Raw genomic sequence first — 18,848 nt, forward strand, 5'->3', positions numbered from 1 at the left:
AGCTCTGTAGTACTATCTAGCTATATAGTATCTAGCATATTATTCTGAAAGTGAAAGCACACAGAGAGGCAACAAAATATTATAATGTAGCAGGTGTTCAGTCTCAGTATGAGGGCGTGCCCCTTCAGTGAGCAAAGGTCTCAGCACGCTTGTGATATTCCATCGCTGAGGGCAAAAGGTGGTTCTTTTTTTCCATGTTAGCTTTGAGACCTCTGTTTTAGCCCGAACAACAGCTGCATCAAAAAAAGGATGAAAAATAAAAAGGGCACATAATGGTATCAGCGGTTTTCCCTGCATTAAAATTCTCAGTCATTAGTAGCTTCTAACATATTGGTGTTTAACCCCTGAATGCTCCACAGTAGGTAAAATGTCCCAAATGGTCTCTATATATTAGCCTGTGGAGTCTGGCCACTGTGCTGACAGAATATACTCATTTCATGTAGCATAGCCAAAGGCATGGATTTAGTTTCAGATGTTAGGGGACACAATGGAAGTCAACTCTATATAAGTGGTTAGTTTCAGTCAAAGATACCTGAGTTTTTTGTTTTTTGTGCTGTTGCCAGGCTATGTAGAGTCCCAGCAAGCTTAACCAATTGAATGGCCAGAGGCACCCCATGTGTAGCCTGAGAGGCAAAACTCAGAGTAAAAAACAGTCACCAAAGCTCTCACTGCATCTCATGAAGCTTATTGCTCTAAGCACAGAGTAACAGCCAAAGGCGACCTAGATGAGTGCATCTGGATTTGTATCAAAAAGAGCCTTTTCATTTAGATTATGACAGCTGGGCATCCATTTTTATGAGAGGATGTAGTGTTGTACTAAAATTGTAACTATAAAAACCTTGAATTTTGGAAAAATGAAAATCAGGTTGCACACATTTCCCAGTTGAAACTATGTCCATAAGCATAGAAATATTAAGCATTTTTATTAGGTTCAATCTATATTTTTGTTAAAAGGTTAGTAATAAGTCAACTGGTCCTTTAGGCAGTTTTTAAATTGAGGCATAAGGAAGACCCAACCTTCTCCCAGCAACAAAATTATACTGTATAAACATTTCATGTTCATACTCAGCAAACACATTCCTACTTACATATCTAGTAGCAGTAGAGAAACCTGGGCTTCTCCTTTGGGAGTCCTTTTTTCATGTTGCCTGTTAAAGGCAAGCCCATTACTTACTTGTTTTTTTACATTAAATGTCAAAAAAAGACCCTCTTATGCTTTCTGTGTCATGTGTTAGAGATGGTGATAACCTTCAGGCACCTAACATATGGACCAAACCAAAGCAACAAGCAGAACAGAAGCTCAGACAGGATGTTGATTCTCAGCGAGATGAGCAGTACTCACATCCATAGTATAAAATAAGTGGATGTTGCCTCCTGGCCCAAAGAAGAAAAGCCAATGCGCAAGTGCCTTAAACCTGCATTCTTTGTAATGGCCAGCAGGAGGTCACGCTACTGGTTACAAAAAGAAGTCCAATTGTATAGAAGACTATGAGAAAATTACACAACTTCTTATTTGATTTATCACCTCAGTAAAGATTTCTCTAATGAGTTTATAGTCTCATCACTAGTTTCAAGTTTTATTTAATACACCATGATGCTCAATTTATACATTATGGTCCCTTTTAGTGTAAAATGGACAGGGTTATGCCTTAAGGGAGGCTACCTTGTTATTGACAAGGCGCTATTGTGGCGGCCTGGTAATCAGGATAGAGGCTTGTGAGGCTCATGTTTTCCTGTGCTGTTCATGTTTTTGTCTTACAATTTTGATCCTTTTATAGTTTGCAGTTCATCAATTATTTTTTTTCAGGAAATTTAGGGGGGGGGGGGCTTTTTCAAATAGAAAACAGTGGGTGATCACAGCCTCAGGGATATACTGTTAGCTTTGCTTGAGGTGTGCTGTGGTTAAGTACTTGCACACCACTGTGAGAAAGAGGTTAGTGGCTACATTTTCACATAATGTATAAAAATAGGCCTGGGTCTACAACAGCTGTACAAATTTTAAATAAACTCAGTGTTTAATCATTTTGTGTCTTCATTAGCAGCACTGAGGAGGTGGTCCAGGTGTGTAGCAGTGGGGTAAATTGGCTGCAGTGGCTGGTGTTTACATGCAAAGAGGTTTCTATTCTTAACCCACTTATTCAAGTAACCCAGTTTTTGGTCAGTGCATGTGATGGACTCACAAGCATGCTACCCCCTGATTATGAGAAACACATCCATGATGACTAATTTGATGTCTGGTTTGTCTGCCCATTTATATTTGTCTTTAATTGCCTAAATGGAGTGGTTTATTGTTTGTTGCAAAGGGTTGATGATGTGTCTGCCTGTGCCAGATGTGTCTCTTTTTACAGATTAAAAAAAATTCTGTTGTGGATCGTCCACAATTGGAATTGAGGGCCATGTTGCATAGTTTTAATCTTTTCACCCAACAGAATCTTACATAAAACTTTGTTTTTGTTGCCATTCGTGTTGCTGCAAGCATGTAAATTATGTAACACAACTTCAAAAACGAGCCAAGATGTGCTGCAACGGTCCATCAAATTCGTCTCTGTGTAGTGATGGATTAATGTGGCCATACTGTTTTTCTTTTCTTTTTCTTTTTTTGCTCTCTGTGCGAATGCAAATGCAGTGTTGGCACATTATTCATGTCAACAGAAATCATAGTAAGCACACAGTACCAAAATGTTAGCCATAACAGTATACTTGATTCCTCTTGTATCAGAAGAAACTTCTTGCTCAGTCATAGAGAGACCATACTGTTTTTGCTGACAGGCCACTTAGGGAGTGCCAAACAAGCCTATTACAAATATCAAATCTCTTTCAGTTTCTGTGGTTCAGCTTGACAATTTGGCATGCGTGCAGGCTCCCCTGTAAGATTTAGATTTTTGCATTGTGTGCAGGAATCAGCAACGTTTTAGCTGTGCATTATCATGCATTACTAAAAACCATAACATGTAGCCTACAGTGATCATCTCCACCTTATCATATCACCTTCAAGAAAGCCATGTGTATGCATGGTCTGAACTTTGCGTGAGGTGCATTTGCATTCTGTTTTTATATACACCTCATTATGTGTGGGTCATGGCGTAAAATATGCCTGTTTTTTTGTGCCAACATCTTTTGGTGTTTAAAAATGTGACACTGATGAGGGTTACGATTGGAGCTGAAAGCTGAAAGATAAGCAATAGAATGTAACCGCTTTAGAACATTGAAAGGAAAAGTTGCTGTGGTTTGAACTGGTTTGTCTCAGCTCAACTCAAGCCAGCTGATAGTGTCCCCTGCAGCTCAGCATGTAATGTTGCCTGTAGCTGGTTTTAGCATGTGAGTCACTTCACCTGTTTTAACAGCCATTCAGCTCGTAGCAAAGTTAGCTGCTCAAAATACGTCCATGGTACAGACAGAAGCTCTCTCAGTTAGACCCAGCGCTGCCACAAGCCTGCTGTTTAGCCCATTTTTTAAACAACTGTAGCATGACAGCATGGTGAAACCAACGAGCTAGCTAGCTAACTAGCCATTTGCGGTCAGCATGGCTGTTTTGGACAGGGAATCACTTTCATAGTTTTTTCGAGGAACAGCTTTATCTGTATGACTCACTCAAGTCTTAAAATTCAGTCAAATAAGTTATTTTACATTACAAATTATATCAGCTGCAAAGAAATTAAAAAACCAAAGTACAAAGAGTCGTTGCTACAGAGACAAAACATTATCTTTTGTAGTTTTTGAGGACATTAGAGACCAGCATATTGCAAGACGTTGCAAGTTACAACTAGTCTTGTCCCCAACAAATGCTTGGAATACGACTTTAAATTCAGACAGCACTCCATGGTCCAGTTTTGATTAATCTTGGAGGGAGGTTGCATTTGTGTTGTGTCATAAAAAAAAAAAATAGGCAAATAGAGGCGCAACAATTTAAGATCAAAACCTCAAACATGGAGAACCAGAACTAAACACAGCTCAACTGATAGAAAACATTGCACTGAAGATGTCTTTTGGGTGAAAATCATACACAGATTAAGCGATGAGTGATATTTGATGTAGCCTACTGTCTGACAGCACGCTGATGACACCACAGACAAAGACTGTAATCTATATTTTGCTCAAGCGCGGAGGGTAATATCATTTTAAATGAACCCCCTCTGAGAAATTGTTACATCAAACTGACAGCAACTTTGATAAGAAGACTATAGTCACAAATGTAGCAGTCCAGACGAAAATTCACACTCCTAAAATGAAGACATCACTCATATTTCAATTGAAACGTCCATCAAAGTTAGTTCGCCATCCACTGGGGATTACCCGCAATTTCTTCTCCTCGGAGACATGCGCTGGCAGCAGCAGTGATCACATACTGTAGCTCCAGCCAGATGATGGAATGACTACGTACATATACGCCTTGGGTATCCCTCTCTGTACTCTGTCAAGGAGAAGCCTCCAGTCACTGCTCAGTGGCAGAAGATGCATTACATTGCGGTGACATTCGAAATAGTCCCCGAGGTGCTCCACCATTGCTTTGACTGACAGACCAGCTTGGGAAACCTGTGCTGTCCCATAATTCACCAGATGCTCTGTGTTCTCTGTGGTCTCATGGATTTCCTCTCATTGTTACGTCCCAAGACGCGCAGAGCTGCGTCAGTGCCGCTGTCATACTTTTTTTTCATTAGCGTCACTCTGAAGTAGGCATATTGGAAATTATTCATTTTAAACTTACCGACGTACATTTTTCTTTATTCAGCTGATTAAAAAGGCATAATTAGAGATCCATCTAGTTAAGCCATTTTTTATTCAACACTTAATAATCAATAGTACTGACCTTTATCTGGCTCAACACCAAACCACAAATAATGGCTTACAATTGCTGCATCTATCTGCACTCACAAATCTATTATCTATATAATTTGTTCGCCATCTGTTTTGTCCAGTAGAGTCTGAAAGCACTGAGATGACAAAAATCATTGTTACATTGCAAAGCATTATATGGTGTTACCTCCTAATGTATGGTGTTAGTACATTAAATACAGGTGAACCATTTCATATCTAATATATGGTATTAGTCACATAATAATCAGTAGGTGAAATGTTTTTATATATAAGTAATGGTGCATCCATGTTTTTATGATATAATATAAAACATTTCTATCATAAACCACATCCCCAGGATTCACATTTTCACATATGCAATATTAAACTACCTGGGCTTGTCTAAAAATAATTATAACCCTCATTATTGTTAATACAAGTGCTTCTCTCAGATAAGAATTCATACTTACATGAGTCGGAACCCATTACAGTTCAAATATATACTCTTAATTTGAAGCAGCAGGAGTAGCATCACGAGGCCAGAACACAATAACAACACTTATTATTATACTTGATATAAGTTCGTTTTTTTAACCCTTTGTATATTTGCTTGTGTTATACAGCCTTAAATTATGCTTGGCAGATGGTGCTCTGCAGGGACAATGCAGTAGAAGTCTTTGAACGCTGAGGTCAGAGTTTTAAAAGAGAGAATAGAATTGCTCAGGAAATGGTCTCTCTGTATCACTGCTCAGACCTCGAACAAATGAAATAGCAGACAAAGAATGATGTAAATCAATGGTTTGGAAGCAAATACCGCCCATAAAGAATCTATTGGATTTTTTTGATTTCTCTCTATCTATATTTGTGAGCCCAATAAATAAATATCTATTGGAATTTAAAGAAATAATAATATTGCACGATTTTAAAGGGGTAGTTAATCCCAAAATCAAAGGTACAAATTGTTTTTTCTCACCTGTAGTGCTATTTATTAATCTAAATCGTTTTGCTGTGAGTTATAGATTTAAAAAAAAAATTATATAGGTAATACATAGTAATTTAGGTTTATATATTTAACTGTAAATTAGACTGGAGATCAAAAATCTGCTGGTTGTATTTGAAACTACAATATATATGGGTGTCTATCTTTCATTTTAGTGTATTTATTCATTTATTTTTTATGTAATGTCATCTGATATTTGTCATGTTATGTAGGTCATGTGCCTCCTATTGGTTGTTGTTACTACATAGGTAGGCCTCTTTATCCAACTAAGACATCTAGTTTCACTTGTTCAGCTGAAAACCATCATGTAGACCCGACCTAGACCGACCACCAGAGGAATATCTCCGACAGGCAGAACATTACAAGCTCCCAGGCTGCCTTCAAAAGTACAACAAAACATCCATGCTGATCTGCTTAGCCATCCTGCCCCTCAACCCCCTAATGAACAAGGCCAAAGGAGCTCTTGGGTTTAGGCTCTCCCTCTTACCCTAACTTAACAAGATGTTCCCCCACTCGCTCGCTCTCCCTCACACACACAGACACTTATGCACGGTGGCGCACACAGCCACACACCTCTCAAACCCCAAACCACTAACCCTCAGACCAATCTGTCTGTGGCACTAAAGTATTATTAGACTTACACACTCTCAAAGGGGAAACAGTGAGTGCTGAGAGCTGGAAGATGAGATATGCTACAGGGGCTACTAGTTCCATTAAAATGGCATTCACTGGGGTCTTTGTTATCATCGGCCCTGACGTTTTTCAGGATGTAGTGGGGCTTGCTGATCCATGACCATCTCATCTATCTTTCAGGATTTGAAGGAAGTTGGTGTGAAATTGACACCAATGAGTGTAGCTCAAATCCATGCCAAAACCAGGGTGACTGTGTGGACCGGGTCAACAGTTACAGGTAAAGAGCGTTATCCAGAACCAGCTTTTCATTTCTTAGGAGGCCAGAAAATGTCAGACTTTGTAGTGATGGACTTTAAACATGAGTAAATCCAGAGTATCACTACCAGTAACCTTTATTCCCGTGCAGGTTTCGGGCTATTATACTGAAATTTTTGATACAGTGAGCTGAAAGATTTGAGCCCATGCCCTTTCTTAAAATGTATTTAAATGGGTTAGTGATGTTCCATTTCAGGTTGAAATGAGGTCAGATTGTTCACAAAAAAATCTGTCTTAATTGCTCTTGTCATGTAGCCCTCAGGTTAAAACTAAATCCAGGCTTATGTCGCTGCACTGCATGTGCAATCAGACTAAATATGATGGGTAATTAATATCATTACATTTCTATAGATTTTTTATGCTCTGTGCATGCGCCAGTAGGAAACACATAGATCTTCTATTCATCTGAGACAAAATATCAATATTAATGATTTTCTCCTATCCAGCTGTGATTGTAGGATGGGGTTTTCTGGCCTTCACTGTGAGGAAGACATCAATGAGTGCGCCTCGAGCCCTTGCCGAAACTCTGCCGTTTGTCAAGACCTTGTGAACAAGTAAGTATGAACATAACTCCCTTTTTGCTGCAACTTAGCCTTTATTCACTTTAAAAACTGCACATATCAGTAAAGACCAGGCGGCATTAATTTCCTGCGTTTGTTTTGAAAGGCGAGCGAACAAAATGGTTCCGCAAAGGAAACACACGAGGTGTTCCTCTTCAAAGTGTTCCGCTTTATATAACAAGCCTGTCTTCATCCTTGACACACATAAGCTGCTATTCTAAAGACAGAGAGCGAATTCAGCAGGAACACATCATGTATCTAGATTGGGCTTTACTCCACTGGTGCTTCTCTGCGCTGTGCTTAATGGGAGCCCCGGGGCTTCCAGGCTTAGTCGGACAGATGGGTAGTGAAGTCCCAGGGCCAATTTGAGTCCTAAATGGTTTGTCTCCAGTTTGTCTCCCGTCATGATTTCGCTCCCATGTGACCTGGCCCTGCTCAGAGCGCTCCCCTGATTGCACAGTCCAGGGAGTTCACATCAGGTGTGTTTTAACCTTGCTGCCCACCACAAACACTGCACACACCCGTTATCTCCATTTTCTTGACCCAACAAGCTGAACAAGTCCATCTGTACTCGGGAGATGAATCCGACTCGATGGTTCACTCTTTTTCTTTTCGTAGAAACTTTAAGTTTGGCTCCATAAAAGTCATGTCATTTTTTCTCATCCATTATACGCATTATATAGATCCATTACAATGAATGAAACATTTCATGTCTTAATTTATGTAATTTCTTCTAATTATAAAGATTATGGCTTACATTTAATGAAAACCTAAAATTCAGTGTCTCAAAAAAATGTTTAATATTACAAAGACCAGTTTCAAAAAGTATGTTTAATATGGAAATGTTGGCCTCTGAAAAGTATGTCCAACTATATGCACTCAATACTTGGTGGGGCTATTTGACTTGAACTACTGGAAATGGACTTTCCCATGATTTTGTAATGTATTGAAATTCACCTGTATATACATTAGTGGCAAACACATATTAACTAATTGTCATTGATTAGCAGACTGTTCTAGGCACTGATGTGACGGAGAAAGTGTTATTATAATTATTATAGCAGTAATGTCTCAGAGCCCAGTACTGTTGTGGCATCGTAAATGCTGTTTATCACATTACATAAATATGATCTGATGTAAATGGTTTACTGATGAAAAATGATGTCCAACTAATCAAAAGAATGTAGTTCAGATTTTCGCACAGAGGTGTCTAATTACATGTTTTATTATTATCTCTCTTACAAACAGGATAAGCGTCTCCTCCGAGGTGTGTGGTCAGGGGATATTAGACCCACCGACAGCTGCAGAGAGGGATTTGAATTGAGTAAACCACATTATTGGACAGCTGAAGCTGTTCCCAATAGTAATAAGTCATCAGATATAATCCAAATTAAGTACACACAGGGAAACTTAATTGCTGTCATATTGCTTTCTTTTTCTCTTTTCTTTTTTTAAAGAGCTGCTGGTCAGTTTGAGAATGAAAAATGGGTCTTAAAGGAGACATAGTCTGACTTTATTTATATTTGGGTATCTGGAGTGCCTACCAACCCACAAGCTGGGAAGTGACACAACTCAGTCAGATTTATTTATGGGCTGCTAATATAAGAAAACATTAGATTAAAAATGCCATTCAGATTTGGCTCCTCTTCATATGTTGTATATCAGGACATGCTACCCCGCATCTGAATATGTCCCCCCATAGTTTGAGGACTAGGACTATATATTCCATACTACTATACTATTTAGTATGCCAGAACAATACTTAGTATTTCCCAATACACATCATGCCAACAATACCAGAATGTCCTGCATTTTTCAGCATGCAATCCAGCATGCTTTTCTGGCTATTTTGACCCACAATCCCCTGGGCAGCATATATGAGCAAGAGGGTTAAAGTTCAACGTGAAAGCTGAAGTATATACTAAAAGTAATAAGAAAACATATGGAATTTGGAATGCAGCATACCTTTGCAAAAGTACACCATATTTTTTCATAAGCCAATCAGAGCAGATTGTTTTTTTTTGGGTGAGGGTGAATACAGGAATATTCAGATGCTGCATGTGTTTTTGAACATTATAGCATGTAAAACGTTCCAGTAGAAACTCAAAATACAAGTATGAAAAATTAACTGATATGATCACATTTTATTGATTGTACGATAGTTGTTTTTTCTACAATTTAAACCTGGTGATGCAATGTCTTTTTTTAGAATAAAAATGACTGAAATTTTGTGAGTATTTAAAATAAAATAATGTTTGAAATTAACAAATACAAGCTCTGAAACTACAAAATGCTTAAAAGTAATTAAATTTGTATTTGGAAAAAAAACATTTAATGTATACGCTGGCCATGTTGGAGTTAGCTCTACTGTCTGACACACTGCTCTTCACTGTCTTTCACTTTATTTCCTAATGATTGAGTGTTATTTCATCTTCCTGATAGGTTCCACTGCATTTGCCCTGCTGGTTATTTTGGAACGCTGTGTGACCTGGATGTGAATGAGTGTGAAGTTTCACCTTGCCTACACGAGGGCATCTGTATCAACACACCCGGGGGCTTCAAGTGTGTCTGTCGCCCTGGATACTCAGGTAGCTCTTTTGCCCTCAGGTGACATGAAGATCAATATGAGAGTCTAAAAAGCTTATCACGACTGCTGCGGCCACGCGCTATTGAGGCAACTCTGACACAGATCTGGCTTAGTGTAAAAAAGAAAAACTGCTCCACAATACTTGCTTTTAATTAGCCCTCCTGCGTCTGTAAGATACAGTACCTGGCTTTCAGTAAAGCTAACAAGTGATAAATTCACATCACCTGTTTTATCTGATGAAAACATCTCAGTGACTGTTAGTTGCCTTTATTTCATTTCATCAGCCTCTTTAGTCTCAGAGCGCTATTGTTGTTTTACTTCAATCCATTTGTCTTATTTTCCACTCAGACAGATATCAAGCTCTTTTAGCTTGTGTGTGTGTGTGTGTGTGTGTGTGTGTGTGTGTGTGTGTGTGTGTGTGTGTGAGAATGTGTGTGCTCACTATCTAAAGCCAATTCCTGTCAGGTACTGGGAAGATTAATTTCATTTGTCTTCCACACTGTATCATCAATTTATCCTTCCCCAGTTGAGAGAGGGGGGGGGGAATCTCTGAGGTATTGCTACTCTGGAGAGCCGAACCTGACACGCATGGCCCAATTCCCACAGAAGCAGCTTTTATTATTAGGCCTACGCACAGCATAGTACAAGTCATTACTTTTTCTGTTGCTCTAAGCTCATCTGAGGAAACAGGGTTCCCCAAGAGAGCAAGCGGCCAGAGGATACAGTTTGGATTGGCTCAAACCGACTAGAACTCATACAAAATATTTGCTCTAGTAACGCATGTAACAGCAACTTTCTTACAAAAACACAAACGGCTTTGTGGTGCCGCTCAAGCTGTGTGTAACTTCTTTTTATTCTAGTCTAATAGTAAATTTGCAATCTTAGGATGATTCATCACATCATGTTTGTGCAGCCTGATTGGAATTGATTGAAATGTTATTCTGCTTTGATGGTAGGATGTGTCATCTCCTCTACCACTGAAATACTGTAACTCGTTCTGTCACTTGATGGTATTATCATATAATTTGCTCCAGCCATCAGGGAAGTTGAGGGGTGTTTTTTTTGCATATTGAATGCCAACATTCATTTTGATTGTAGCAGCTGAAGCCGCTTGATAATAAATCAGTCTCGTGCTATATCTACTCACTTTCATGGATGTAATTAAGCTATAATGACACTTCATTCCCACCTGCATCACTATTCATATTGAATTTTCTTAGATGTTGGTGGTTGATCAGTGCCTATATTTTATGTGTTTATATAGATGGGTTTTTTCTTTTGTCCTAATGCTCAGACTATTACCTCTCTTTTCTAAAAAGATGGATTTTTTGCCTTTTTACAAGTAACATGTTTGAGCTTTTAAAGTAATTGAAGCAAAAAGACAGAAAATTGTTCTATTTATATTTCTGACACGTCTGCACACTTTTATCATTATTCTTTTTTTTTACCTTTATAAAAGTCTCTATGACCCACTTAGAGAGGAAGATCTTCCGATTAAAATGTTCCTTTTTTGTCTTTATCTTTTCCTTATTTCTTAGGAAGTCAGGTCAATATGAATCACTTGTTCAATGAGAACCTTTATGGCTCTAACAGAATCATGTGTAATAGTGCTTTATTTCTATATACAGTGTCATTTTATTCTCTGCATGTCACAAACAATATAAGCATGCTGTATATTGGTAATATTAATATAAACAATAATTGATGTAGAAATTTGCCTTTGGCTTCACACGTAGGCGTAAATCACACTATAGACAGTAAATAACATACATACACATAGAGAACATACTGTACAGACAGCATTTGCATGTAGTTTTTAATTTTCTCGGTTGTAGAGCTAGTTATTTAATTAATTGGTTGAGCATTATAATCAACTAATATCAGAGGTATATCGGTATTGGTATACATGCTTTCAATATGCATTGATTTGGATTTTTTCCTCTCAGAATATTATGCAAGAAAATACATACTCTATATTTAAAAAACTATTCGGCAGTGCATGCTCCAACACTACTTGGGCAGCTCTCAACCATGTCAACCCTGAAATGTCATTCAACACAGGGAACAAGAACTTAGAGAATCAGAAATTTTTTTTATTGCATAAGTAGGTTTTCACATACAAGGAATAGGCTGTAGTGTATTGGTGCATAAGGACAAACAAAGTACTAAAATATACACGGTTGCCCATGAAGTTGGAATAATTTATTTAATTTTCATTGTGATATGTTTGGAAGAGATTGATTAATAGAAGACTAAAATAATAAAATTAAAGAATAAAAATTATTTTATTCCAACTTTATGAGCCACCGTTTAGATATAGATTAAGGCAAGTACTTCAGTCAAAAAACAGCAGCTTAAATAGAAAATATAAATAATAGAAAAAGTCAACCTACAAAAATGTTTGAAAATATATAAAAAATACAAACAGTAGGAACAATATGTACAAATATGGTGTTATATAAATGAGGGAAGGAGCCGTGCAAACAGGAATGTGCAAGTTCACAGTATTTATATTAGCAATGTGCAAGGGTGGTGTAACAGCCACTTCACTAATGGTGAAAACTATAAACTGGTACGAAAATGTCAATATTGGAATGATTGTTTTATTTTCATCCTTAATATGAATATCAGCTTCAGGCCCATAAATACAGTATCGATCAGGTCCTACTGTGTTGCTGCTGCGCTCTATAGCATCTTCCTGAGGGCAGTTTTTTGAATTCTCTAAAAAGGGAAAAAGGATGAATCAGGATCAGACGCAATTAGTCGGGCTTTTTGTTAATGCTTTTTATAAATGCATACCATCTGTTTCTGCTCTTTTCAAATTATTGTTGGGGTCATTCTGGACAGGCTATTTTTGTTCTTAGCCCCCAGGTTCCCATTACATGTGCACCAAGTAAACAGACTTCTGTAAACAGCCTCTAAAATGTTCTTGCTTATATCGTATGAATCTAATTTCCTGATTAGACTCATCTTATCTGTCACTGTAAGACAGTATTGGCAGTTGCCTAGATCTCAGCTGTCTGATCATTATTTAAGATGTTTTGTCTAAAAGGCTCTGCAATCACAGTAATGTATGATTTAACTGTACATAGGCGCCATGCTCTGCGCTGAGGTCAGAAGTCATTACAGTGACATGATTAATGGGTAATCTTGTTTATATAAATCACAGTTTAAGCACACTATTCGTCACCTTCTGTTTTCTCTTCTTCACCCATCATTAAGGAGCATGTTCCCTTGAGTGATAGTACAGTGCAATCAGCACATTGTTGCAGCTTCCTCAGTCAGCACATCGTCGGATGATGGTGTTCCGGCCCTCGCAACGCTGTTTGCTGTTAAGGCTTCAGTAAATTCAGTCTTTTGCTGGGTGAACTTGATGAATAATATTTGGTCATTATTTCTATCTTTGCCACAGAGCCTCTGCAGAGATTTGTTGCTTTAGAGATATACTGTGCATTTAATATGACTAGAATATTGGAATTAATTAATCGTGTCAATTGAAAACAGCTGTTGACAGTGTTTTTGAATTACATATTTGTGAGTATTACTTTTTTTAAGCTGTTTCAAAACCTTTCTGACCAGTTTTGGAGCATTAAATATTTAATATGTTATGGAATATCTCATTTATGTAGTACAGTCCAATTAATATTGTATATTGAGTGTAAAAAGCCAGCCCAGGAGCTAAAGTATTTAATGACTTCTGACCCAAATAAAAACATCAAACATACATAACGTAAGCATCAGTCTACGTAATGTGGTATAGAAGTGTGATAAAAATGTGCGAATTGAATAAATAAAAGATTTTTCACATATGGCTTCATTTCCCTCATCACACTTCTGTATTACATTTTCCATAGTTCATGTTCTGTTGCAACTTTTTATTATTTTGGGTTCAGGGTTGTTTTCACCTCTGCAGTCATAAACTGTGAATTATCCACTTGCAGTATAGCTTTTCCTTTTGGCTAAATGAAAACAAGTTTTCAGTTTGGCACAAGAAAGGAGCTGTTTTACATTCTGTAATGAGAGAACATGATGATTTCTTTTTGTGTACACTAAAGATGGTTTTATTTATGCTCTTTCATTATAAAACATGGGAGGCAAGAGATAAATTCTTGCTCCCGTTGTCACAATGTTTGTTTACATCTGTCTCAGCCACCAGATGAAAAGCTAACCAAATGACTAACGACGGGTCAGTCAGCATTTCTTATCTCTCAATTCCTGGAAGTCGAAATTTCCTGGGTGGTAGATAATCTTTTTACCACTTAAGTGAAAAAAAAATCACTAAAAAAGCGTGTTTGTTAGCTACCACCAATGCATTTATGTTTGATTCATCAGCAAAAAGTCTCTCTGAAGCAGTACCTGCTATAAGTTAGACTACTATAAACAGTCATCAGTTTGTTTTCCCTACTTGTGTTCTGATTTGTTGGCAGAAAAGAGACCAATCTTGACTCTTTCTGTTATCTGGTGTTTCCTTCACAGCTTGAACTCTCCCCTCCCCTTCATTTCTCCTCTGATCTCATTGCTATTTTTGTAAGATCTGCATAAATAATGAATATCATCAACCCTCTGAGTAAAGATGACTTACTTAGTGAATTCTCAAAGTTATCTTAAATGGTGGACAGACAGTGAAGATGTACTTTGTTTAAAGGATAATTCATGTGATCCCTTTGAGTCAGCACATTAGGTGCAGTACCGTTTGTATGGAGGATTGTGCCTTATTAGACATAATACACTATAGGAACAACTGTAAGGATATTCAGTGTCTACAGTACCTGACATACTTCTCCGTTAGTTCAGGGCTGTACTTCACTGAGTTCTCTCAGGGACTCATTGACTACTGTGCCTTCATGCGCCGTTCTTTTACTGGGTTAGGCTCGTAAATTCCACGTAATTAACTTGACACACTTGCCGGCCTTTTTGATATATTTAGTTTATTTACTTTGATAAGTTCACCCAAATTACACATAAATACACATAAGTGGCAAAACTTTGACAATTGAAGCCAAAGTGGAAGTGCCTTAAACCTGACATGTTTTTTAATGGCCAGCAGGGGGTGACTGCACTGGTTGCAAAAAGAAGTCTTAATGTATAGAAGTCTATGAGGAAATTATCCTCACAATCTTTTCTGTGCACGTGCTGGAAAAAAACAGTAGATGGCTATGGCTAAAATACATACCTTGGCTAACGCCAGTCTATATCATAAATGAGATATAGTCTGGAGACCACCTTTTATTTTTTCCGTAGAGGAGGCGTGGTTTACGTTCGTCCAGAGCCGTTTATTGGGCGCTACGAATGTCTATCATAAGCGCCTGTACGTAGCTCTTATCAATCATACCAGATGACGTTTGTCCACAACGACCAGGGTCTCGCTAAACCCCATTAGCTTAGCCACTAACAGGGCTAGTTGGTAGATTAGGCTTTTGCCAAAACCTGTTGGAAGCAAGCCTAAAACATCCTTTTAGGTGGTGATAAAGGAGTGTAAAGCCAAATGTTGTTCTTCTTTTAAAATAAACTTTCGCTCTAAACTATCTAGAACACTGTCTACAGCTAGATAGAAAGAGAGCTTCGCGTCCGCTGCAGACATGTTGGATCTGTTAGCAAACTACAAGCTTCCGTCTGTTGAATAGTATGCGTCATCGTCTTAACATCCCTCCCTTTCAGTGATTGGATACCAAAGGGCTAAGAATTGGCCATGGACACCATGCCGCCTTGCAGTTCGGAACGAAATCGAGCATGCAAGGCAGCATGGGTATACCCAGGCTACAAAATACCAATCGTGAAGCTTCAAAATAGTAGTCAACAAAACAATGGGTGGCGTCATGGTGAATATATCTACTTTTTTTAATATAATCTATGAAAAAAGCAACATATAGCCAGGCAGTTGTTATTTCCCCAGATTTTAAGACACATGCCTCTGAGATTTTTGACTTCATGCATCTTTTTATTGATAATTTGAATTGTTTCGTGGTCACTGCAGAAGATAACTTAATTTCATCAGCTGCTTATTGTTACGTATAACACTTCATATTAACAGTCTATATCAGTGGAACAGTAATTAATTACTTTCATGCCCTCTTTTCACTGTTTGGTTCATCATGGCTCCACTCTACTTTTTTTTTTTTTATTAGTAATGGTTGTGGATAATACCTGGTACCTGGTGTGATGGCAAACAGGTGGGATTCCAGCTTGCACTGAGAGGGCATTATCTGCAGTGGAAAAGGATATAGAGAAAAGTACATGGTACCCCAAAACAAGCTGAATCGAGTCGAGCAGAACTGTACCATGCAGTGGAAACATGGTATTACTCAACACAGACTATATGTTACTGAATCTGAACTGAGGATGTAAAAATGAATTATTGTTATGTCTACAACTAACAGCCAGTCAGCATTTTTCCATCTCTTGTATTGATACATTTTTCAATAAGTTGATTTTGTCAATACTTGCTCAATAAACCGTGAAAAATGCCCCTTATCCCTTGTAGACCAACAGACTAAAACATAAAGATAGTCAATTTAAAGTCATATAAAAAATGAGCAAAACAGCAAATACTCATATTTCAGAAGCTTAGACAATTCCATGTTTGCCATTTTTGCTAAATAAATGAATGTGAATTAATGTTTTCCGTCAGTTGTTGGCAATGCTAATTCGGTTAATCAAATAATTCATTCATCAGCTAATCACTTTAGCTCTGGTTTGGATATCCGTGTTCTGTTGCAGTTATGTTTATATACTGCATATAACTGTTTCTGTTCCTAGTCATTAGTCCTCCCATCTTCAGCAACATAAACTTTATTTATCCACTGTAAGAGTTTGAAGATGTTCGTGTGATATTTTGCAGAAAACTAAGATTTAAAGTTGGTTAAAACTTCCATTAGGAGATAATATTTTTGCTTTGATACACTTGCTGCTGATGTGGAAGCTAAATACTGATAATTCATCTTAAAGCGTCAGACAGAGTTACAGAACACAAGTTAACGCCACTTTGAGCCGTGTTTTCATAGCAAACCCACTTCATTAAAAGCGTTCAAGGTATGTTGTCAGTAATAGTGGAATATTATGTGAGCAAGAGAAACTTGAGGTAAAAATCGGAAATCTTTTAATGCAAAACCAGTTAACTACACAGCATGATGGTGTTTACCATCCTGTTGGTCTGTGATCGCTTTATATCAAAGCTCACGGAAGAGACCAGAGGCTATAAAGATGTTATGCTGCTGAGCTTTATCTGGACAGTATGCTGCTGTTAGGAGATACTGCTTTGCTCTTTAAATGACTCAAACTGGTGGTTTTACATCTTTTTGTCTTTTAATTACAAATTGCTTACTTAATGTGTCATGTTTTTTCCTGTTTATTGAGTTTTTTCAGAAATGTGAAACTAACTTGAGCCAGTAGTAGAGGTTTGATTAACTTATTATGTTCACAACAATCAGGCTTGCCTTTTTACCTTTTTGCCTATTTGCCTATTTCTAGCCTCAAGGGACAACAGCCAATATTTCTGGGGTTCCACTGTAACTGGTAAATATCCAGACAGTGGAGATTCAAGCCAAAGCTGTGGCAGAGCCCAATTCCATTGAAATATAGCCAGCCAATGGCAGACTGTATTCAATGGGTCAGAATACGATAACGCAAAGATACTCAGTAGGTTTTTTTTTTCCTGATTAAATAACTTTGTTCAAGAATATGTAACATCATTATGTATTATGTTATCAACCAACTCTGACCATTTATTATAAAAAATACTTTTAAAAAATGAAAAACACCATTTCTGATTCTCCCTTGGCATTGTTTTGTCCATTATGTGTTCTGTAAAAAATAAGTTTTCATATACTCTTATACACCAATACAGATAGATACCAATATGTCTATGACAGGCTATTATCAATTGGTCAGACTCTCATTTAGTCCTAACAACATTTTAGCTAATCTCTACATACAGATGAAAAATTGCTCAGAAGAGTTTAATTTAAGAGCTGATATCTAACCATTTTCCATGGTTTTCTTGATAACGATTTTGGTTATTATCAAGAAAACCGTGGAAAATGGCTAGATATCAGCTTTTGTCCAAACAAATGTACCTTTTAGTTATACCAGGCATTAAAATGAACAAGAAATTGAAAAAAAAATGGGTCTAATTATTTATTCCATGACTGTAAATAAAAAAAAAAATCAAAAGGTAATCAAAACCTTAATTGTCATCAGATGCTCACATGTGATTGGTCAATAACACTTGTGCTGAAAATGTAAACCAGAATGCTTTTAATACCCAAATCTCATCCTGTTGCATCCAGATTCTGCATTCATATGCAGATATCTGTTCATGGATATTACCCTATAGTATTCATAATTCATGGATTATTTCTTGACAGATCGTTATCAAGTCATGTTATTTTTTAATATGAATTGTTGAAGATAGTATCTCGGCTTGGAGCTACAACAGGCCTACCTCGGTGTTCTTTAATAAGGTGATGAGTTGTTGACTGTGATGGATCTCTTGTCTTGTTTAAAGTCTTTGCAAGTTGACTTTCATTTCACATAGTTTTCGTATCGTTGACTTTCATATTGTATAGTTTTCCAGTGTGTGGTTTGGCTGGCAATAGTGTAGAGAAAGCTGTACAAATGTGTAGTTGTTGCTAAAAAATGTGTCCAGTGTGGCCCTTAAGGTTTCATTCATCACTCTCTGTTGAGGGAGAAATTTACAGAGCTGACACCAGGGTTTCGTTCGGGCAGACAGGAAGAGTTTGAATGGATGGGGTGTTCTCTAGTGCAGCCAAGTTTGTGGCTTTATTTTCACATAAAAAACAGCCTTGAGCAGTTTAATTTTCATTCAGATTGCTTGAAGATACTACACCAGTATGTTTTTCTCTGCTTTGGCGTCAGAATTAGTCATGATGAAGGCCGTTAGAAAAATACAGTCTCGGAAATGCTTTGATGTGAGTAAAATAAACACAAAAAGGAGTGTGGC

At 37.5% G+C, this 18,848-nt stretch overlaps 1 protein-coding gene across 1 annotated transcript in view; it reads left to right on the plus strand.

Annotated features, from left to right (window-relative positions):
• eys (eyes shut homolog) overlaps positions 1 to 18,848 on the plus strand; it is a 202,249-nt gene that overhangs the window by 93,202 nt on the left and 90,199 nt on the right. The window contains exons 26-28 of the mRNA XM_059359709.1: positions 6,608 to 6,704; positions 7,189 to 7,296; positions 9,745 to 9,890. Coding sequence (XP_059215692.1) covers positions 6,608 to 6,704; positions 7,189 to 7,296; positions 9,745 to 9,890 — 351 coding nt within the window. The remainder of the gene's footprint in view (positions 1 to 6,607; positions 6,705 to 7,188; positions 7,297 to 9,744; positions 9,891 to 18,848) is intronic.

The sequence above is a fragment of the Centropristis striata genome, chromosome 20, assembly GCF_030273125.1.
Source record: "Centropristis striata isolate RG_2023a ecotype Rhode Island chromosome 20, C.striata_1.0, whole genome shotgun sequence".
In the NCBI taxonomy this organism is placed as follows: domain Eukaryota; kingdom Metazoa; phylum Chordata; class Actinopteri; order Perciformes; family Serranidae; genus Centropristis; species Centropristis striata.